The sequence below is a fragment of the Pan paniscus genome, chromosome 13 (genome assembly GCF_029289425.2).
Source record: "Pan paniscus chromosome 13, NHGRI_mPanPan1-v2.0_pri, whole genome shotgun sequence".
Lineage (NCBI taxonomy): Eukaryota > Metazoa > Chordata > Mammalia > Primates > Hominidae > Pan > Pan paniscus.
In genome coordinates, this window is record NC_073262.2 from 74,751,049 (window position 1) to 74,774,170 (window position 23,122).

Sequence of the window (23,122 nt, forward strand, 5' to 3'; positions counted from 1 at the left end):
GAGACTTGTGCTCAAAGTAAGCAGAGTGGTTTTTATGTCTGAACTTAAGTTTTCACCAAATGGTTAATAGCCTTTCTTTTAAGTAACAAGCCTAAGTAATTTATCATAGGGACTTCAAATTGTACAAGATGTAGCTTTTTCTCATTTTCTTAGCCTTTTACCATTCTCAGACTTGGATTATATGTGCTTTTACATTTCTGTTGATTAAAGAATTTTGTAATGATACCTTTGGATTACATAGATTATAAATAAATTCTGTACATCTAATGATTAACAAATACATTTTAAATAAATAAACAAAATTTAAACATCTTAGGAGAACTAGTTGAAATGACAATATTCAGGGAATACAATTTCTATTAATAAGGAAGTGTTTTTAAGAATAGTATCTAGACCATGAAACTTAAGTAGGAGTGGGAATGAGATAAAAATAGGAATCCAATGGTGGAATTCAGTCTGATTTTTAGTTGTTTAAGTTAACTAAACCTTTCTTCTTCATATCAATCATATGAGGAGATAGCCAACGATTCTTTTATTGCTGATGCTATTTCCTGTATCATTTTGTCCTACTTAAAATGCTTGAACACTTGCACCACATACATCCTGTTGGTATCTTTCCAACTCAGAATCATGTGGAAGGAGGTATTTTATGAAGTATACCTAAAATAGAGTTCTTTTCATGAGACACTTTTATTTTGGATTGTACCTGATTTTACGGTTTTACATCTATTATCTCATCTAGTCACCCTATCATGAAATGTTACCATTTTAATGTTTCGAATGAAATCAACTACTCTTCCCTACTGTTTCCAGTGTGTCCAAATAAAATACTCTATTCCTTTTCTAAGTTTCCTGAATACTTAATAAACAGTTTTGTATTTAACATTCGAATTACTTCACAATTGTAAAACTTATAAAGCAAAGTGAAATATTTCCAAGTGTCTAGAAATGTGAAGGAATCTAGGAAACATATAGGTCCATATCTTAACAAATTATATTTCTTATAAAATATTTTATTAAGTGAAGGACTCCATTATCAGATCCTATGTTTCTATCAGAAAATACTCATTGCATCTTAGAATTATTGACATCTAGTATACATCACAAGAAATTAGATTTCCTTCCCCCCTTTAAAACTGAAAAATGTTTTTCTTAAAGACAATGCGATGTCCATAGTAGTTGCTCAATAAATATTTGTTAAATGAAGTACAAGGGCCAGGCGCAGTGGCTCATGCCTGAAATCCCAGCACTATGGGAGGCCAAGGCGGGCGGATCACCTGAGGTCAGGAGTTCAAGACCAGCCTGGCCAACATGGTGAAACCCCATCTCTACTAAAAATACTAAAAATATAAAAATTAGCCCTGTGTGGGGGCAGGAGCCTCTAATCCCAGCTACTTAGGAGGCTGAGGCAGGGAGAATTGCTTGAACCTGGGAGGCAGAGGTTGCAGTGAGCTGAGATCGCGCCCCTGCACTCCAGCCTGGGTGACAGAGCGAGACTCTGTCTCAAAAAATAAATAAATAAATAAATAAATAAATGAAGTACAAGACAAGACTAGTTTATGGGTATAAATAGAAATTGTAGATGACTGCCACAGACTTTCAAAAGTATTGTATTTCTGTATATAGTGAATCTTTTAAGTAGTCTTTTTTTTTTTTAGACGGAGTTTCCCTCTGTTGCCCAGGCTGGAGCACAATGGCAGGATCTCAGCTCACTGCAAACTCCGCCTTAAGGGTTCAAGTGATTCTCCTGCCTCAGCCTCCCCAGTAACTGAGACTACAGGCACACGCCACCACGCCCAGCTAATTTTTGTATTTTAAGTAGAGGCTGGGTTTACCATGTTGGCCAGGCTGGTCTTGAACTCCTGACCTCAAGTGATCCGCCCACCTCCACCTCCCAAAGTGCTGGAATTATGGGTGTGAGCCACTGCACCAGTCTCAAATAGTCATTTTGATATTCCTTCCCTCCCTCCTTCCTTCCTTCCTTCCTTCCTTCCTTCCTTCCTTCCTTCCTTCCTTTCCTTCCTTCATTCCTCCCTCCCTCCCTCCCTTCCTCCCTTCCTTTCTTTTTCTTTTTGTTTGTTTCCTTTTCTTTTTTTTCTTTTTCAGAGATAGGGTCTTGCTCTGTCACTCAGGATGCAGTGCAGTGGTGCCATCATGGCTTACTGTAACCTTGAACTCCTGGGCTCAAGCGATCCTTCTACCTTAGCCTCCCAAGTAGCTAGAACTACAGGCGTGTGCCACCACACCTGGTTAATTTTTTAATTTTGTAGAGATGGGGTTTCACTATGTTTCCCAAGCTGGTTTTAAACTCCTGGTCTCACGCAATCCTCTCATCCCAGCCTCCCAAAGGATTGCAGGCGTGAGCTACTGCACCCAGCCTCAAGTAATCATTTTCAAAGCTAGGAAAAAGTAATATGAAAAGATGAATAAAGATTTTTTAAAATAGTACATTTTTACTTAAAAAGCAGTTATATAAACATTCATTTATACATTTTCTTGACTACACCTATATTAGCAAATTTTATATTCTTGTATTTTGAATGAAATTGTATTTTGTATTTTGAAATAGTATTCTTGTATTTTGAATGAAATATAAGAATATAAAAATTTGAATTTTTGAACGAAATCAGCATAGTCTTCCCTACTGTTTCCAATGTGTCCAAAGAGAATACTCTATTCCTTTTCTAAGTTTCCTGAAGACTTTTAATAGTTTCATTATTAACATTCAAACTATTTCAAAATTGTAAAACCTATGAAGCAAAATGAAATACTGCCAAGTGTATAAAATAAAAACTCATACTTTCCTGGATTGCAAAGGACTGTAAGTGGGAGTAAATGTATAAAACACTATTCTGTTGCAAGGTAATTAAGATAATTTGATATAGTAGAGAAAACACTCGATTAGAAGCCAATAATCCATCATATTAACCTGAATCTACCTCTATATTCTGCCACCAACCTTAAACAAGTTACTTATCTGTGCCTCAGTTTCCTGAATTATGAACTGAAGATCTAATAAAGACCTTTCTTGCTTTCTTCACAGAATATGAGAGCATTTTTTAAGAAATGCAGAGTACTATACAGATTTAAGACATTAATTCAGTATCACAACAGACTGAAAGCTCATATAAACATCTTTTTTATAACAGTTTCTACATTCTACCTTATGAGCAAGAGAAATGTGAAAAATAATTAGATAGGACAAATTTATGCAAAGTAGCAAATTCCATGCTACATCAAAGGATCAGTATCCAAACAGTTGCCTCTGCCTTTTATATTTACTATAGTGCTTGGTTATCATTGATTTATAATGAATCTGGTATCTTTCAAGATCCTACTTGGCTTCTGAATCACTGAAGACTGATAAAATTATACTTTCTGTAATTGTGCTTTTAAGCTTGTTTTATTATATTCTAATTCTTTAGATATCCATATATAGTGCTTTCTATTAACGTTCGGCTGTCTGGAACATTTGATTAAGATTTCACTTCTAGACATAGGATTTTTCTATAACACATTTCATTCCTATATGGAACCACTTCAATTCTTAGAACTGAATTCTCCTATTTGTTTGTTAGAATACAGACATGTCTATCTTACTTCTTCTTGTCATTATATATCACTTCAAATGTAGAACTGGTAAATACAAAATCAAGTAAGTCTTCATGACATTGAAGAAACTTTTCACTATGTTAAATACTTCTTGGTTCTCTAAACCTATTGTGGTAATTGTAGATCAAGGTCTTTGGCTACTAATTTTTGCTTATATAATTTTGTCTTCTCAGAAATAAAGTGAGGAATCAAAATATTACAGTAGTATTGTTCATCATAATGCTGAAATAACCATACTAGTTAACATAGTTGTTTTTAAATTTTGCAATATCATTGCATGGCTTCATCTTTTAAATTTCTGCAAGGTTTCAATATATCTATTTCTTCTTTTTTTGATAGGCAAATGAATAATTCTGGAAGGGTAAAACACATGAGTCTACTAAATACATAAATGAATACAATGTATACTTTAGGAAAGTAGATTTTTAAACAAGGACATATTTTTAAATTTCTGCTTATGTTTAGGTCTATTACAATGGCTACCATGGAGACACCTCTGAAACATTTTTGGTGGGCAATGTGGACGAATGTGGTAAAAAGTTAGTGGAGGTTGCCAGGAGGTGTAGAGATGAAGCAATTGCAGCTTGCAGAGCAGGGGCTCCCTTCTCTGTAATTGGAAACACAATCAGGTAAGCCTTACATTGACAAGTAAAGGGAGGGTTGGCAAATGGTACAAAGGTTATTGGTGGCTTGGTATAAAGTTGATGACATGTTTTATGATTCAGAACCATCATTTCAGTCTGATATCAGTATGTGAACTGCCAGGCTGCAATATTGTTTCCTGAGTTGAAAAAAAAAAAGATTTTATAAAAATGAATTATACCAGGGTCAGCAAAGAAACTTATAGAAGGAGCAAGCAATATTTACATGGCTGCTTTTGTTTTAGCTTGACATACTGGTCTATAGTTTCCCTTTATTCAAAATCACACCAAATATGGAAGGGAGTACCTAAGAAGGGGATGAGCATCTCAACCCTGGGGTTTTTAATAAGACAGGAGAAAAACTAAATTTTATAAAGGAATGAAGTGAAATGTATTTCTGTGATATGAAGATAATAAAGTGTTAGTTCAAGCAAGCCTTACCTTTCAAATTGGTAGATTAACAAATAGCCTGAAACGGTGATCTTCTGTTCTTTTTTTGTCTGGTTCATTTTTTCTGTAAACCGTTGTTTATTTTTCACAGAGTATCTCTCCTTACTTTTTGAATGTATGTGTATGTGTGTTTTCTGAATTTAAGACTTTTCTTTATAATCTGTTACCTACTTTTAGGTCTTTTTTCCCCCATAACTGTTTTGAAGTAGACATGCCGAATATATGTTTTCATTTTAAAGTAATGCATTCTGTTAAAGATGATCACATCAGTACCCTTTAAAGTACTGTTCTCATTAATATGAACCATTGAATACTTCCCATTTGTCTAAAGGATGGAAGGCTTAGTCACCTTGAAAAGATGCTGCCTTTTTTTCTTCGTAAGCCTTCAAATACTTTAAGAAAAAAGCCAGTAAAATATCAGTTAAATGTATTTATGGCTTTAAAAATATTGTAACAGTGTCTGAATCAAACTTTAGTAAAATCTCTTTGGGTTATATCTGAGAAGCTTTTATTGAAGACTTTGAACAAAATTGTGTTTTTGACAGTTTTAAATTATAGGCTAACTAGCCTGGGAAAAAAGGATAGTGTCTCTCTGTTCTTTCATAGGAAATGTTGAATCAGACCCCTACTGGGAAAAGAAATTTAATGCATATCTCACTATCTTACTGTCCATGAATATAATAGAAATGAATTCAAAATGCAGTTTTATTTTTGCAAATGGGATGAGTCGATAGATGCACCTCATATTTTTGAACACCTAGGGTTCAACAAATTTACTGGTGGTGCTCTTGCATTTTAACAAAATTTATTCTTCAGTAGAAGGGGGCAGAGAACACTAGATTCTTATTCAAGCATTCTATCGAGCTCTGCATTCATGGCTGTGTCTAAAGGGCATGTCAGCCTTTGATTCTCTCTGAGAGGTAATTATCCTTTTCCTGTCACGGAACAACAAATGATAGCTAACTACAGAGGCACATTTGCAGTAGTCACATTCATCAACTGCAGAAAAAAAAATTCAATTTAATTGTGCAACACAGCTGCACATGGGCTTTTGAGCATTTCTGTTGTTCTCCCTGTCTCGCTATTCCTCCCTCCAGATCTATTTTTTAAACTTTTTTTCTGGTTATTTTTTCCCCTTTTTGTCTCTTCTTCCATTTTTACTCTCTGTACTTTCTTGTTAAAGTAATTTTCCTTTGTGGCTCTCATTCTTTTTCCCCCATTGAAGGCTATGAATGTAGAAAATTATCACAATTACTCATATAATTGAGCCTCTTTGTAGCAAGTGCAACTCCAGTAGCCTTTCTCCATCATGAAAATGGTTTCATTATAGGGTTTTTCATATTCTCTGACACCATCTACACAGAGGAACAGGCGTGCAGATGAGATGTACTAGGAACAGGCTAGATCAGTAAGGTCACAGTAGGAATAATTAGCTCTGCTATGGAAAGAGCATCTAGGCCTTTTACTGCTACATAAATGTACTGTCCATGGCTTTTAGTCACAAAAAAAACTTACTAACAAATGGAGCTCCCGCCTACTACTTTGAAAAAAAGATTTGTATCAACACTACAATTTTCCATCATTAAGACTAATAACACAGAGCCTAGTATACATCAAGGGGAATAAAAAGAAAAATCTCACATTCAAGTGGCGGCTGGGTGCTGACCTTTGTTCCCTTTTTTTGTGTACGACTTAACTCTTTACAAAAAAGAGCCACACGCCACACCAACATGCAGGTGAACTCCAGCTAGTACTAGCAAAGCATAGCATTCAGTTGGAAAATCTGATAAATCTCCATGCAGGATAATGCATTTCATTACATATTCACTACATTAATTCTAGCTACATTAAAAAAAAAAGAAGAAGAAGAAGAGTAGAATTGAAAGTGACATTGGATTTTAGCTATCTGGATACAAAGGTCAGTTTTCACAGAGTATGAATTTGCATGTACAAGCTTTTTTGAAAACCAGATCAGTCAGTCCCAACAACTGCACTTAAAAAAACTATGTGGAAAATAACAGACAATGAACTTTTTGCTTGTACCCTAATATATTTCATTATGTAGATGGTTTATGTCTGCCACTAGAAAGGAAACTGGCCCCGATTCTAACAAATATTTGTTCTGATGTGTTAAAGCAGTGTTTCTGGACACCTATTATCTTGCCTTTTCTTATTCTGGCAAAATCTTAGGGGAATAAGTAAACAAACCATATTTACCTTTAAGCCAAAAGTACTTGAAATCATTACAGACCAAAGGTTTACAAACATCTTTCAACTCGGTCTTGTTTATTTTAAGATATTCACCATCTTTTGCATAGCCTCTCTCTACTGATACACTAGGAAAAGAACAAGCAACTTGTATTAGTATTATGTTATCAAAAACCTTGAGATCTCTACAGGAAATTTTGGAATTCTCCTCTGAAACCTAAAGAAGATAATGTCTTTGAGGAAGTATCAGCTGAAATGTTTTAATGGAAAGAGTTCTCTCTGGGCCCTTTTGCTTTTGTGAGGAATGTCTAGTAATCTTTAGGTCATAGTGTTACTAGACTCACTGTACCTCCATTTGCTTTAAAATATTTCTAAATCTGTGTTTTTATAATTATCTCTAGATTATACAATCTGTACATATGAGTATATTGTGAATGTGTAGATTCATGCATCATGAATATGTGACAGTTCAATCAAAAATAATTTAAACTTGTAAATGTCATGATGAAAGTATCAATAAATGGTTTTTAATGTTTAATTCATAACTATATGTTTTGATATTAATTTGGAACAATATAAAGCAGATTTTTAAAAAATAATCTCTTTCTATTAGATTACGCACATTTAAACAATAAGTGGCTCAGGCAAAATAAGTCATTTTAATGTCATCTGTAATGGATTTTTCTTGACAGCTACTGTAAATTACAATTATACTGCTTCTCTCTGCACATGAAAGTAAGCATTGCAATAAATTATCTTTTATTTCAATCCATCATGTCTGCTTTCCAGAAACAGAAAACCTCAAATAAAAGTTCAGCACTATTGTAAGAAAAATACAGTAATTTGTGATCTGGTTTGAAACAAAAAAAATCTACTACTTTTCTGGAAAACAGTTGTTGGCTTTCAAAAATATTACTAATTGTACTTAAACATTCCTTTTCATTAGAAGGAATCCCTGGATTTGTGCATTCCTTCATTCATAACTACTGCCTAAAATAAATATCTAGAAAGAGTAAAGAAAAATTTCATAACTTATGAAATAACGTGCCATTTGAGATCATTTATTAGAGATGTGACTATTTGGAGATTAGTGCTGTTTATAGGATTAATGTAAAATTGGCAATAAATCTATTTTTATGTGCATTTTTATTTCTTTATAACAGCATGTACGTAAACACAGTACTCCTCTGCCCTCTTGGGGAATGTATTTTTAGTCAAAAAACTAGTTGAAAAGTATTAAGAAATTTAATTTACCTAGATGACATTTAAATTGAGTATAACTGCCTCATGAAAAGGAATTAAACTGAAGAAAATGGTCACAAGATGAAATTCCTTAAAAGAGGTATCTTTTTCATGTATAAACTGTAACTACAACATGAATTGTAATAAGACGGTATAATAGGAAAGTAAGTTCATAAACAACCTTTATGTATCCTCCTCTCCCTCTCCAAATATTCCATATAAAAGGCCTCAAATCACAAGTGTGCTTGGGTTCATGGGCAGATGTCACACTGTCTTAAAGGATTTTTAGTTAGAGAAAATCAGAAGATCTACTACCAGGAGAATTCTTTTCAGTAGGTTTCAGCAGAGCAAAGACAGATTATATCCGTGAAATGTCCAGGGCAAGAAAACTCTTGTGCACAGAAAAGGGTTATGGCCTGTGGTGACTGGTGTTTGGGAGTACTTGGGTACTTCTGCCTGCCCTGCTGTTTCCATTTTCCCCAGCATGCCAGTCAAGAGGTGCAGACACACTCCAACTCCCCATGCCACAGTTAGGGTTACCAGTACTTTCTTTCATATTAGAGGAGTGAAATTTGCTACTACTGGTCACTTGGATTGTCTCTGTGAATTTGGATTTAAACCCTACAATCAGGTAAATAATCTTGTGCTCCCCATTTATTCCAAAATAATAGAAAGGGAATGCTTTTAAACAGTAATTAGGAATATTAATGAGATTCTATCTGACTTAGTTCCAGTAAGTGCTAAAAACCACCTACCAATCCAGAAGGAAAATACTCTGCAAAGCAAACAGGAGTGTATACTCAGCTCCTGAGAGTCAGGCATTAAGATGTGCTCAAGCAGGGAACTGGGGGAAATTTGGCCTGTTCTTTTCCTCTTTCCACCTGGCTGTGAAATCCTCTAACCTTTGCATCCATGACACACAGATTCTATGATACTCCTGGAGCCAGAAGTTGCAGCAGGACCCACGGAGTAAATTGTTGTAGGAGAATGCTCTTAGATATCTTTAGCCACCTAGTAATTGCACAGCTTCTTTTATGCAGAGGAACGAGAGGTATGATGGGGGGAGGGACCCTAAGTGTTTTTTCAGAGTGGGCTTTCTTCCTCTCCTCTCATCGGAAATTAAAATGAAGATTGCCATTGTAACACACATTTAAGATGTAGCCGTGATGCCTGCCAATCAGCCGGATCCTTTAAAAAAAAAAAAAAAACCTAGATTTTTTTTTAGAAGAGAAAATAGAATAGTTTATATTGAGTGTTCTTAGAATCATTGAGGTTTGTTGGGATTGAACTAACATAATTTATAGGTTTAGGGAGAAACTGTTCCTGTAAAAAAAAAAAAAATCTAGATTATTATGTCCTATTTAATTATCTTTCTTCCACCCTGTTTTCACTCTTCATCCTCAGTGTTTATTCAGAAACTGTGTGGCACAAACAAAAACACCTTGGGAAACACCAAATAGAAATACTTGCCCACCAAAGATCCACAGAAATAACCATAAAGTACAACGTAAGAGATAAAAACCTTGACTTACCGTTCCTGTCCTCAACATATGTATAGCTTACCTATTTCTGCACTAACAGTTACATCAAAATTAAATCTGAATAAGAGGCTGCCCATCTGCTGGTTATAGTGACATCCAGGTCTAAGTGAAGCTGTCTTACAAGTCTGGGGATGGTTAAAATTATTTAGAAAAACATATAAACATGAATGGCCATAAAGATGCTGGCTGAAAGCCTGTGGGTTCATGTTAAACTAAACTTAGAGTCTGTTAGAGACTCTAGTTTGAGATCTAGAAACTTAGTTCTGTTAATAATTGAAATAGTAGTCCTGTAAATCCCAATCTAGTGTTAGGGTTAGGGGCATTTTGCCCTTTGTCCACATGAAAATATAAATTCTTAATAGTATATGTGTTCTTGTTTGTCTGATGCTCCCCAAAATAAACATGTTAGCTGATTTCAAGGACTACTTTTCAATCTTGTAGATGAAGATTTTAGAATTGGAGTCTGTGTGCTTGGTTTCAGATGGAATGTAAAACATTTGCGCATGCAATGTACTTCTCCACATACGTGTAATGAAGTAACTAATGAAGCACTAAGAATTGGGAATCACAATACTAGCTTATTTAAGCATCCTAGTGATTAAAAAGCATTCTTTATGAATTTTGTCAATGGTGCAGGTCTTGAATGGAACTCTCAAATGATCTCACGGTTTTGGAGTATTTCAAGAATATTGACAAAGTAGATTGAGCTTTTCGTGTGAGTGTGCCTGTTGTTAAAATGTATAACACTTTGAAATAGAGCAGAAAAAGGGAACCATAGAAGTAGAAAGTCATACTTCTATATTGTAATTTGTTTTATATTTGGTTCCCCAATCAGGAGTAATTTATAGTCTTTTTGTGAAACCTCAAAAAAGCCAGGCAGGTTTTTATGACCTGCATTATATGCACATATATCCCGGTTATGTATGGCAATCACTATGTGTGTATACACACTTATTTGTTGTCTTAAAGTGGCTTTGTCTGAATGCTGTACAAAGGTAAATGACTCAAACGACTGTGTTAGATAGATATGTACCTTCTTTCTTCATATATCCAAAGACAGTGGTTGCAGGCAACAGCAAAAATGAAAATTATTACAGCGTAATGAAAACACATGAATGTTATTATCTGACTCTAAATATTACTGACTTTTTCTTTTTCAGAGAATATTTTAAAGTGACTTTGTTTTATCTTAGTATGCCCGAAAAACTTATCTAATTTAATTAAATATTTTTTGGTCACTTTTAAAGCCACATAACTCATCAGAATGGTTTTCAAGTCTGTCCACATTTTGTGGGACATGGAATAGGATCTTACTTTCATGGACATCCAGAAATTTGGCATCATGGTAAGAAAGTTCATTTGGAGGCTGTTTCTTGATCAGAGATCAAGATGTGGCAGCTTTGACCCTGAAGCTCTTCCTCTGACTTTGAATCTGCATTATCAACCTTGTGTTTGTGTGTGTGTTTATGTGCAGGGGGCAGGGGAGGGGGGTCTGCTTAATTTTAACCGGGACATTACTGTGTTACTGGATTAGAGCCCAGCTGTTTCAATCCCAAAATAAGGTTTATTTTGCTCTCTGTCTTCTCCTGAAGGGTGCATGGCTGGAAGGCACAAGGGATATTTGTGTAGAAAAAGTTACTGAAAACAAAACGCCACTGCATCAATGTCCCAGCAGCATGCACATATGACTGTTTTCTGTTTTGCTTTTTCTACCCCCTTTTCTAGCTGCTGACTGTTGTGGTTAAACTTCATTACATCTTACCCAGCGTTGACAGCTGATGTATTTAGCAGCATGTACTCTTTAGTGATTTCTAGATTATGCCCACCCTTGTCTTCCTTCCCCAGAATCTCTTGTTTTTCACTGCCTGGGTGTGCACCCTATAGTGAGAAGACAGGGGTGGGCCCAGAGGGGTGGGAGGATTTGGGTTGAGGTAGGAGGCAGCTCAGTGGAGCACCCTCAAGGCAGGTCCACACCTGGACAGGGACCAAAGGAAAGTTGGTCCTGGGGCCTTGACCTGTGCCCCTATGGACTTGATTGGTCCATAGAAGGACTACTCTTTCGGACCCATGCCCTCGAGGATCGCTGGACACCCAGCAGGTCCAAACCCTCTTTGGACCAAAGAGCCCCCACCTAGGCAGCTCAAGAGGTTCAGGTGAGAGTGCAGAAACGGCTTGTCAGCCTTGTGCCCTACCTGGTGCCAGTGTCTGAAATGAAGCTATTTGAAGTCAGGCCCCTGCTCCCCACAACCTGCACCAAAGGAGGCTGCCCTCCTTTGCATCCTTCCCCAGGACTTCTTTGAGTGAGGGGTGTGGGCAAGGCCCAGGACCCAGTAGTAGGCTGGGAGCCCTAGTAGCCTGGGGGACAGGGAGAGGGGGAGAGGAAGCCTGACGTGTCTGAAACAACCAGGCTGCCCCTGCCAGGCCTTGGAAAACTCTTCCGGGGGAGTCTTGACCCAGAGCACAGATAATGCAAAGACTCAGGCCCAGTAGCCCCGTGTTTAACTCCTGGTCACTATCCAGGACTCCAGAAATCTCCACCTTCCTTCTCTAAAAGAAGAGAAATAAAACAACCAAGTTTTTTAAAGGGGCCTGACCCCTGTAATCTATTTTTTTTTCTGTCCTCCCCATTTCCTATTCTCACCCCCCATGTTTTTTGTTTTGCAGCAAATGACAATGATCTACCCATGGAGGAGGGCATGGCATTCACTATAGGTAAATTGAGCTCCTCTTCCAAGTGATTGCGTAGCTCCTGGTGGAAGCTTTTGCCACTGGCCTAGGCCCGGCAGTCCGGTGAAGGACCAATAAAGCCAATCAGTGTAATGAAATAATTCGGATGCACTGGAAATCTGATTAAATAATATCCTCAAGCCCCATCTTCCTAAATCAGATACTTACCGACACATTTAGGAGAAGGCAGCCATCCAACCTCTAATTCTGTTACCAGCATAATGTGGTGTTGGGTTTTTTGTTTTGTTTTGTTTTTTCATTAACACCCAGTAACTAGACACGATTATGTCCCTTGCTCCCTGTCAGCAAGTGGCATGTGCTCTCTGGTGGCCCGTTCCTGGCTGATCCTGTGATTGGTATCACCACCAAATTCCAGTCACCTAGGGCCGTAAAGGCATCCTGTTTCTGACTGTGGGACTTAATGGAGAAGCAATTAGAGTGAAATAAGAAAATTGTTATTTGCTGATGAATGAACATCTCGAGCATGTTTTTAAAATTTAAATATTTTTTTAAAAATTGGTATTTATAAGAGGGACTGGTGTTTGGGTGGTTATTATCCACGGGGTCCTAATTAAAGCTTGATTAAAATACCCTTCTTTCTCTAAAAAATTACGAACTAGGCAACTTCATACATTTTGAATGGCGTAGTGTTTCCTCTTCCTACTGTTTAGTTTGTAGTATACTATGTAAGCAACATCAATTATCAACCCTTGCAAGATGACAACATGAGCCTGTGGGGGAAGCACTTGAGGGGAGGGAGGAGAAACTTCTCTTTTTTAATAATCAGCCGGAAACAATGTTTAACAAGAATCTGATGAGGTCACTGCAGTAAATATTTTTCCTCTTACAGAGCCAATCATCACGGAGGGATCCCCTGAATTTAAAGTCCTGGAGGATGCATGGACTGTGGTCTCCCTAGACAATCAAAGGTGTTTGCTTTCTGCTCTGTTGCTTTTAAATTGTATGGGAAAGGAAGATTGGTCCGACGGCGCGCTTGTGGCCCGGCCGGAGCTTGCGTGCGCGTTCTGACGGCTGGGTGCTGTGTTACAGGTCGGCCCAGTTCGAGCACACGGTTCTCATCACGTCGAGGGGCGCGCAGATCCTGACCAAACTACCCCATGAGGCCTGAGGAGCCGCCCGAAGGTCGCGGTGACCAGGTGCCTTTTTAAATAAATTGCTGAAATTTGGCTGGAGAACTTTTAGAAGAAACAGGGAAATGACCAGTCGTGCGGTAACCTGCGTGGCTCCTGATAGCGTTTGGAAGAACGCGGGGGAGACTGAAGAGCAACTGGGAACTCGGATCTGAAGCCCTGCTGGGGTCGCGCGGCTTTGGAAAAACAAATCCTGGCCCTGGACTCGGTTTCCCAGCGCGGTCAACGCATCTGGAGGGGACTGGAGGAAACCCCCTGGTTGGAAGAGATTCCAAGAGAAGCACGGTTTTCTCTTTCCCTTGCCCTGACTGTTGGAGTAAAAAACCTCTTAAATCCATTGTGTCAGAGGTCCTTACCTCTCTGACAGTTACAGTGATCTTTGTATCTGAACTTTGCACGTCTGCCGAAAAACCCGAACCTGTTGACTGGGATTTTTTTAAATCCGTTTCTCCCTTTTGTGTATTCCATATTGGCCGGCCCCAAGGATGCTCGCAGAAGCCAGCCCCCAACCCCAGCCCTTCCGTATCTTTCCCCTCCATCGCGGCTTTGCGATGAAAGATTAGCCCGCGAACAGAGGCATTGATTACAAACATGTCCTTGGCAGTGGACTCTGGGCCTGGCCATTCTTCAGGTTTCTGTCAATCCAGAAACGCGACTTTCCTGGACACCTGCGGCTCTTCCTCCCCCGCCCACATCCAGCCCTCCAAGGCCAGTCCAGAGGTGAAGTTTGAGGCCCTCCCCCCACCCACCCCACACGCACGCACGCACGCTAGACCGTTTGCTGCACTAGGAATTCGAGCTTGGGCCCCACTCGCCCAGGTGTGAACAGTGGCTGATTAGTGGGCGGTCTAGTCTCTAAAATGACCCCTCCCCAGACTGGCCCTCCTCGCATCCGGACCCGCGCTTGCACGCTGCAGGAGCCGCAAAGGTCAGCTGTTCTGGAAACAGAGAGGGTCCCAGAGAGAGGAGATACGGGCGCATTTGAGGGCAAGGGCCTACTTGGCCGGGACTGAAGCTTGCGAGTTGAGCTCCAGTTCGGCGGGCAGTTCCATCCCGCTTCAGGAGCAGGAATCCAAGGGCCCACGCTCTGTCTGCCAAGGGCCATTCCTGCCCGGAGCACCCTCCTTTCCCTTGCGCTTGCTCTCCGGTACCTGTTCCGCACCTGAGCTCAAGGGCAGGGAGAGGCCGGGCCTCTGGCAGTCCACGAAGGAAGCCGTCTGCCTTCGGTTATGATTTTAGGAACAAGTCCAACGAGGGTGTTCAAGCAGTTAATGGTTGTGCTAACTCTTGTTTCTACTGAAGCGGGTTTTGCAAAGCTGACATCCCTTAAAGATAACTTGGGCTTTCGGAAGCGGCAAGGAAATGGCACCTGTAGTTGCCAGGACAGGTGGTGTCCTCGGCCAGGACTAAGAGCCAGCTCATCTTTGTAACATTCATAATACGGGAAACTGAGGACCAGGCGGCTCAGAAAAGTGATGAGTTCCAGCTTTTACCTAACACAGGGTTCTCTCGTCGTCCCCCAACCCCTCCAGCTCGGCTTCTTTGTGTCCAGGGTTGTAAATTTTTGGATAGAGGTGTTTCTGATTCTAGTGAGTCTGAGAACTGGAAAAGACCAAGGAGGGGTTGATGATTTACAAGGTCCATAGAAAAACTTTTTGTGTGGTCGGAAGTTGGCCAAGCAGAGGCCCACAGCCTGATGCTACTGCCCCCCACCCCCCCAAAGATCTGAATTCCCTAAAGATCAAGAGGGTTCAGCTGGCCTTGGGAGATGTTTGCTGGAGAATGACTTCAGTTTTCTCCTAAGGCAATCAGATTGCAACCATTAGCATTGTATCTTATCCGCAAATCAGTTCACTCCGAGGTTCCCCAAGGATAGTTTTATTAGGACCACAGGACTTTACTAACCACTGAGGTAACACGCTGCTTGTGCAGCAATTATTTTGAGGTGGAGGTATTTATGGGACAAGTTTATAATTCCATTTATTAAAGGGACTAACCTAAAGTGTGTGGGTGTATATATATGTGTGTGTATGTGTGTACCAACACTCAGCAGCTCCCTAAAGAACTCCCTTTAACATGCTTTGAAGTTGAGATTAGGAAGTAGATTTAAAAATACCTCGTCCACGCCTTCCTGTCCCTCTTCCAGCTGAACTGGCCGAAAACCTCACCCAGAGCCACTGGGATTGCAGCCAAGAGTGGCTGCGGCTAACACCACCAGGACCTCCTGGTCCTGAGGTGACTCCAGTAGGTTCCATGAGGAATCCCGGGCCCTCAGGACAAATGGGAGAGTTTTGTTTTCTCTCAGAGTGAGGGCAGGCAACAATTTAAGCAAACCGGCATTCAGAACAGGCGTCACCTTAGCAGTAGGGGGTGGGAGGGATCCACTCCAGGTTCACTGAGTGCAGCTAAGATCCCACATTGAGAAACCAGCTACCGCCAGCGGCTCGGCATCAGAGGGCCCGCGCTCAGTGCTCCTCCCTAGACCTTTCTGAGCTAAGAAATAATTCCGGAGTGTAGCCATCTCTTGCTCACACACAACCCGCTTCTAAATTAAACAAGGCTCTGAAACAGTATCCCGAGGGGCTCATGCCGGACTTTTGTTCCAAGAAGGCAACCAGGTTCCCTGTGCTGCCGCAAAAGTCTTTGATCCTTTTCCAGCTGTGGACACAGAGCACCCAAGAGACTGTCGCGATGTGCGGCCGTCTCTCCCCTTCCCCCACCTTGCAAGTCTCTGGAATACACTGTCCCTAGGCGGCCCGGCCGTCGGGTTTCCTCACGCCTTGCCCTGAGCTCCGGGAATTACCAATTCCGCTTTCCCCGGTCCCAACCCCGACCCCGCGCCCGCCGCGGCGATCACTTACTTGGGCAAGGCCCTCAGGGCACGCGCGAGAGACCTGGGGCCCGGCAGTATCCGAGCGACTGTGCTGGGCACACGGCATGGCACTCCATACCCTAAAACAGGCACTAGGAAGGAGCAATTAAAACCACAAGTGCGACACAGAAATCAGGACGAGCCGAGCGGCTCCCGGAGTTGCCTGGTGGCGGAATCATTAGCTGGCTGTTGCTACAAAGCCTCACCGTGTGGTTCGGTGATTAAGAAAAAAAAAATCTTTTAAACGTTGGCAAACCCGTTATTGGTTTGGCGTATTGGGTTTTTTTTTCTTTTGCTTTTCTTTTTGCTCCAGCCACGCTGCCTGAAATATTTCTGCCCCCAGCATTGTGCCCTTAAACCAAAGGAGAGGAATTCTGCGGGCAGCAGCAGCTGGTACAGAAGTTAAAAAAAAAGAGAAACCCCCTCTACTAATATCTGTAACGACAGCACCGATGTAATTTGTTTTGAATGTTCATTTTTATTGGTGTTCCCTCTGCCAAAATGTGCTTGATTACAGAGGTTTGTCCTGTGATCATTGCACACTCCAGACAGGGGAAGGTGCAGCGATGAAGGTTCAGCTCAGGCCAGATCAAATCCCGGGCTGTTTAACGCTGAAAGGCTGCATGTTGCTATTAGTGTTAAATATATGGCTAATTATGCGTATGAAAATTAAACATCAGTGTTATGCTAATGGGGCGCCTTCAGCTGCGGATCTGAGCACTTGAGACTACCATTTAATCAAATGAATCAGTAACTAATACATCTGCACGTGTGAACTTTCACAAGATCATTTCCCCGTTCCCGTCACACCGCTAAATTATGAAAGAAATAATTATCAACACTTTCTAATTACCTAACAAAGTAATTTGGGATTCACCGTGGGGCTGGCGGGATGGGGAACCAACATCCACTTACAGCCAGGGTGGTGTACGCCACACCGCGAGGGGCTGGCTGTATTGGTAGTAGTGGCGATGGGGTGGGGGCTCTTGTGCACTTTTTTGTACCTAGCACCCCAGAAGACAGAAGGAGCAGCGGCAGATCTTGCCTCCACTAGCCCTGCCCCCTAGGCCTGGTGGCGCGCGCTTTGGCCACTGGAGGTGAGGAAGATCCTGGGTGGCAACGAGAGACGTCTACACATAGATAAGGGAGCCTACCACAGGCCTGGGGTTGCTGCGGGTTTCGGTGTCCCCCAGGGACTCCTAAACTCTGGAAGTCTCGCTAGACCTCAGGAGGCCGGAAAATGACCACCTGGCGTCGGTGGCTCCAGCAGATCTGAGCCCCTAGGCCTCCTGGGCTCCACGCTGAGCCGCGCTCTCGGGGCGAGTGAGCCCGGGGCTCTCCGCGCATGGGGAGTGGAGAAGGGAGGGGGAGGAGGAGGAAGGCTGGGAGGGAAAGAGGATGTGTGTGTTGGGGGAGGGGGCGGTGCAGCCGCCTTTCCTGGGAGGAGAAGCGCGGGTTCCTGGCTCTCCACGCGCACTGCTTTAATCAGACCCGTGCAGCCTCGAGCTGGAGTGGCCAGCTGGGCCTGGAGCAATGCGAGCGGGCCCCAGGGAGCGACAGCGGCGTTGGCGCAGCGGCCGAGTGAGTGAGTTCGCGGGGAGGGCCCCTAAGCCCCGACTCCAGGGATGTGGCAGAGCGTACCGGGGAGGCGCGGCCGGATGGGCGCTGCGCTAGGCACAAGGCTCTTAGGAGAACCTCTGTCTGTTGGCCGCCTCGGGCGCCCCCAGTGCACGACTCCGCGCTCCAGAGGCAGAGGTCAGGCTCCTCCTGAGCCGCCCTAGCTCTGCGCCGAACTGAGTGGCAGCGACGAGAAGCGGTCCCGGGTGTCTGGTGTTAGGGACCGCTGAAGGGTGGGGACAGTGGTAAGGGGGCGGCGGCGCGGAGCCGCTGGTTGGTTCCTGGGGAGGAAAGCGCGCGAGGGAGGCGGGAGGCCGATGAACCGCGGGCCGCAGGGGCCCCGGCGCAGACGCCGCAGCCCATTGTGCTTCCTGCCCGGCGCGCTCTGTTGCAGAGGAGCCCCGGCCGGGAAGTGTGGATGCGTCTCTCCCGAGGCCGGGCCGCCTCGCCCGCTCTAGTCCAGCGGAGCCCGAGCGCCTCGGACCAATCCCCAGTGATTATGCAAGACAGCGGACCAATCAGCTCCGCCAGCTCATGAATATTTATGACCTTGGCTGAGTCAAAGCTTTGAACCGAGTTTGGGGAGCTCAGCAGCATCATGCTTAGACTTTTCAAAGAGACAAACTCCATTTTCTTATGAATGGAAAGTGAAAACCCCTGTTCCGCTTAAATTGGGTTCCTTCCTGTCCTGAGAAACATAGAGACCCCCAAAAGGGAAGCAGAGGAGAGAAAGTCCCATACCCAGACCCCGCGAGAAGAGATGACCATGACCACCATGCCAGAAAGTCTCAACAGCCCCGTGTCGGGCAAGGCGGTGTTTATGGAGTTTGGGCCGCCCAACCAGCAAATGTCTCCTTCTCCCATGTCCCACGGGCACTACTCCATGCACTGTTTACACTCGGCGGGCCATTCGCAGCCCGACGGCGCCTACAGCTCAGCCTCGTCCTTCTCCCGACCGCTGGGCTACCCCTACGTCAACTCGGTCAGCAGCCACGCATCCAGCCCCTACATCAGTTCGGTGCAGTCCTACCCGGGCAGCGCCAGCCTCGCCCAGAGCCGCCTGGAGGACCCAGGTACGTGCGCTTGCCAGGGAGAGGGAGAGGAGGAGGTACAAGGGAGAGAGGGAAAGAAGGAGCGGGGGAGAAGAGGAGAGGGAGAGAGAGAGAAAGAGAAGAGAGGAGAGCGAGGTGGGGTGGGGGTGGGGAGGGCGCGGGAGCAGTGGAGGTTTCGAATACCAATCTATAGATCCTTGTCACAGCAAATAAATTTTTTAAAAAATTCCCTCAATTTGCAACTATCCAGCAAAGGATAAATCCCAGAGCGTCTCCTGGCACTGGCTGGGCCTCTGGGCGGCTCGGTGTGCAGAGCACACAATGCCCCGCTGGAAAACAGAAACCCACATGTGCACGTATTAGTCTCGGTAATTATTTATTGCGTAGCGCTATAAACAATGTATGCAATTAAGGGTAATTAAACCTCAACTACCGCCTGCAAAAATAGCAAACTTTCCCTGCAAAGGCAGGAGCTGCGCTCCTGGGAACGGCTCTATCCCTCCTGCAGCGGCCCGGGACAGGCCCTCGGATTTTGGGGGACCCTTCCCTGGCTTTCAGAGTTTCTTGAACGTTCTCTCCCTGGTGCTGCCTCCGCCACCCTTCGGTAGCCACTCGCTCTCGGCTGCTCGCACTAAAGGCGGCCCCTCGTATTAACAACGGGCCCTACTTCTGCTGTCCCTCCAGGGGCGGACTCGGAGAAGAGCACGGTGGTGGAAGGCGGTGAAGTGCGCTTCAATGGCAAGGGAAAAAAGATCCGTAAACCCAGGACGATTTATTCCAGTTTGCAGTTGCAGGCTTTGAACCGGAGGTTCCAGCAAACTCAGTACCTAGCTCTGCCGGAGAGGGCGGAGCTCGCGGCCTCTTTGGGACTCACACAGACTCAGGTACCTCGCCGCTGCCGCTCCGTTCCGCCACGCAGGCTTTCCGCGGCCGGCCTGCGCCCGGGTCTTCATTTGTTGCTCGCTGGGACTCAGGGTCGGGGTGTCACTGTGTGTATGTGTTTGTGTCCACCCCTGGCTCTCAGCGTGTCTCCTTCCTCCCTCATTCCCTCTGCCCTAGCTCTGTCACTGCTCTCGGTATCCCGAGCTGCCTGCCGCCCGGCCCTCTGTCCCTGGACAATCTGATTAGGGCGCAGGAAGGATTTCCCCAGATGTTTTGTTTGGGAACTCTGAGGTCACACGTGCCTAAACAACTGGAACAATAGACTCCGGGCTTAATCCCTCCTTTGCCTTTAAATTGTGTGACTAATCACTCGGGGCCTGGGTCCGCGCCTCAGCCTCCCTCCTCCTCCTCCTTCTCACCGGTTGGGGGTGGGGGGAGAGCCTTTCCTCCGCCCTCTCACCTCTCAAGTCCTAGACCTTAGAGAAGAAAAGGGACTTTCCTTCCCGGCTTTCTGTAAGACTTCGGGGAGCCCGTGAGCGTTCCTGCGGCGGCGGGCGCGGGTTTCCGACGTCCGGTCCGGGATTTGGAGCAGAGCTGGAGAAAGCAAACAGACCCTAGGGCAAGAATGGTTTTGAATCCAAAGAAAAGTTCAGCAAAACCTTGAGGCCTCCTTAGTCCGTCCCAACTCAAGGGCAGAAAAGATGGCGCATAGAAGTTGGGTCGCGTTGCAAATAAATTTCCTCCACTCCTTCCTAGGTTTTCGATTCTTTTTATTGATGTTGATATTGGAATTGCTGGCTCGGTGTTATGCAGGCGCTGTATCTTCCGCAGGCGGTAGCCACGGTCGGACTGAGCCCCTGGCAGGCTAAGGCCTGGATCCCGGTTCTCCCCTCATCACAACTCTTCCCTGGCTCTCTGAGAGCTGCCCCCGTGGGCTGACGGCGGCGGGCGGTTCGGCCTTCGAGCCTTTGGCTCTTATGGGGGAAGGGAGGAAGGAGGCATGTCTCTGCTTCTCTGGCAGGGAGCTGCCAGCTGGCGCAGGGTTGGGAGGTCCTATCTCTGCTGTTCTGCGGTCCCTTTTTTCCTCCCTGTGACCTAGGTAGGCTCAGTGGTCCCAGCCTGAGTCACGTTGTTGTCCGCTCTTGCAGGTCAAGATCTGGTTCCAAAACAAGCGATCCAAGTTCAAGAAGCTGATGAAGCAGGGTGGGGCGGCTCTGGAGGGTAGTGCGTTGGCCAACGGTCGGGCCCTGTCTGCTGGCTCCCCACCCGTGCCGCCCGGCTGGAACCCTAACTCTTCATCCGGGAAGGGCTCAGGCGGAAACGCGGGCTCCTATATCCCCAGCTACACATCGTGGTACCCTTCAGCGCACCAAGAAGCTATGCAGCAACCCCAACTTATGTGAGGTTGCCCGCCCGTCTCCTTCTTGTCTCCCCGGCCCAGGTCCCTCTCGCCTCCAGGTCCATCCATCCCGTCCGGAAAAGAAGGACCCAGAGGGAAGAAGGAACAGTGGAGGCGGGACGCCCTCCATCTCCTCGGAGCCCCGCGAGGTCCGGCCCAGCAACTTCCCGGCATCCGCGCTCTAGCCTGAACCCTGGCCTGGGCCGAGCAGTGGCAACAGAGAGTGGCCTCGGAGGGAAGCCACTGCCACCTGAGACAGCCCAAGCAGCGAGATAAACCCGCTCCACCCGACCCGCCGACCTTCAGCTTTGTGGGACTATCAGGAAAAAACAAAATGTAGAAAAAGCAAAAGCTCTTTTCTGTCCTGTCAGTCTCCTGTCTCCTTTTGCTCTGTCTGTGCGCTGGTAAAGTCCAGGTCCTCATCCGTCCGCTGTCCTCATTCTGCGGCCTCAGCAAAAAGCCACAAGGTCTGAGCGGCCCGGGTCCTGCCCGGCTGACCATCTCCGGATCCTGGGACACTCTGCCTGACCATCTGTGTAGCTGGTGTGGGAATCTGGGGGCATTGGAGGGAGGGGGTTTTATTTATTGAGAAATGGACTTCGCCTGAGGCTGTTTGCCAATTCAAGGTTCTGCTGGGCGCAAGGAACGCACTGTTCAAACGCACTGTTTACTTTAAGCGCACGGGGAGAAACGAATAAGGAGGACGTGGTGATTTTTAATTTATACAGTAACTTTTGTACTTCTCTGGTATGGAGAGTTTGGAGCCGAATGATTTGCATTTTTTACATGTCCGACATTATTTAATAAATAATTTTTAAAAGAAAAGAACGATAAATGAAGCCAACATGATTTTCTCATTTCGGGAGGAACTCTGTTGCTTCGCCTGGACAAGAAGGAAAATGCTGATTTCCTCCTTGGGTAGAAAGAGGGAGCGAGGGCAAATGGGGAGTAGAGAGAAAACAGGCGAGAACAAGCACTCTAATTCCAGTGGGCTTTAAAATAAGACAAAATCAGCTTTACAACAATCCCTAGAGGCTCGACCACAGAATAATGCCAGTCACCACCCTGAACGCACAATCTCCAGTGCAGGATCTAATGACTGTACATATTATTGTTATTATTATTATTGTTATTATTGTTGTTCTGTAAACATGTTGCACAAGCTTAGCCTTTTTGCGTTCTGTTGTGTGTGGCTGTAAAACCCCATGCTTTGTGAAATGAGAATCTTGACATTTTTCTTGTGAAATTTGGAAAATGTGATCAATTGAAATCAACTGTGTTTTGTGTTCTCTATGTCAAAGTTTAGTTTTATATTGAGAATGTTAACTTATTGCTTTGTATCTTGGGAAAAAAACTTTGTAAATAAGTTATAAAGTTTCTTTGAGACAGTAAAATTATGATTTCTTGAAAGAACTGCTCTCTTGTGCTGTGTGAGGCTGTGCCAGGGGGCCAGGCCAGGTTCCCGCCTCTGGAGACAGTTCATACAGGGTCAGCGACGTATCAACTTATCGGTGATAGAATGGAGACCCTGTACCCCAGAAACACCAGGGTATCGTCAGAGGCCTGTGAGGTGCCCCACTGGGCTTTTTCTTCCTGCCTTGCTCCATTGACCCCCAAGGTGTCTGATTCCTACCTGAATTGGAAGGGTAAGGAGAGAATGCCTGGCGAGGGTTCCCCAGGAAGGGGGCTCAGGAACAGGTGCATCAGGGCAGGGCTGACGCTCAGGAA

The 23,122-nt window shown here is 44.3% G+C and overlaps 2 protein-coding genes across 6 annotated transcripts in view; both read left to right on the top strand.

Moving 5' to 3' along the window:
- Positions 1-15,574, top strand: part of METAP1D (methionyl aminopeptidase type 1D, mitochondrial) — an 82,667-nt gene extending 67,093 nt beyond the window's left edge. For all 3 annotated transcript variants that reach the window (XM_034954504.2, XM_055108756.3, XM_055108754.2), the window contains 5 exons: positions 4,078-4,241; positions 10,942-11,039; positions 12,359-12,406; positions 13,272-13,350; positions 13,472-15,574. In XM_034954504.2, coding sequence (XP_034810395.2) covers positions 4,078-4,241; positions 10,942-11,039; positions 12,359-12,406; positions 13,272-13,350; positions 13,472-13,550 — 468 coding nt within the window. In that variant the 3' untranslated portion in view covers positions 13,551-15,574. The remainder of the gene's footprint in view (positions 1-4,077; positions 4,242-10,941; positions 11,040-12,358; positions 12,407-13,271; positions 13,351-13,471) is intronic.
- Positions 15,575-17,864: 2,290 nt separating this feature from the next.
- DLX1 (distal-less homeobox 1) lies at positions 17,865-22,804 on the top strand. Of its 3 annotated transcripts, none has more exons than XM_063595446.1 (4): positions 17,865-18,029; positions 18,456-19,134; positions 19,798-19,997; positions 21,144-22,804. In XM_063595446.1, the coding sequence occupies exons 2-4, from the start codon at positions 18,822-18,824 to the stop codon at positions 21,396-21,398; spliced, it is 768 nt and encodes a 255-aa protein (XP_063451516.1). In that variant the 5' UTR covers positions 17,865-18,029; positions 18,456-18,821; the 3' UTR covers positions 21,399-22,804. The 3 variants fall into 3 exon arrangements, with proteins under 3 accessions (XP_063451516.1, XP_034810399.1, XP_008976257.1); XM_034954508.3 differs by having other exon boundaries at positions 17,867-18,025; XM_008978009.5 differs by lacking the exons at positions 17,865-18,029; positions 19,798-19,997 and having other exon boundaries at positions 18,036-19,134; positions 21,144-21,220.
- Positions 22,805-23,122: the final 318 nt, after the last annotated feature.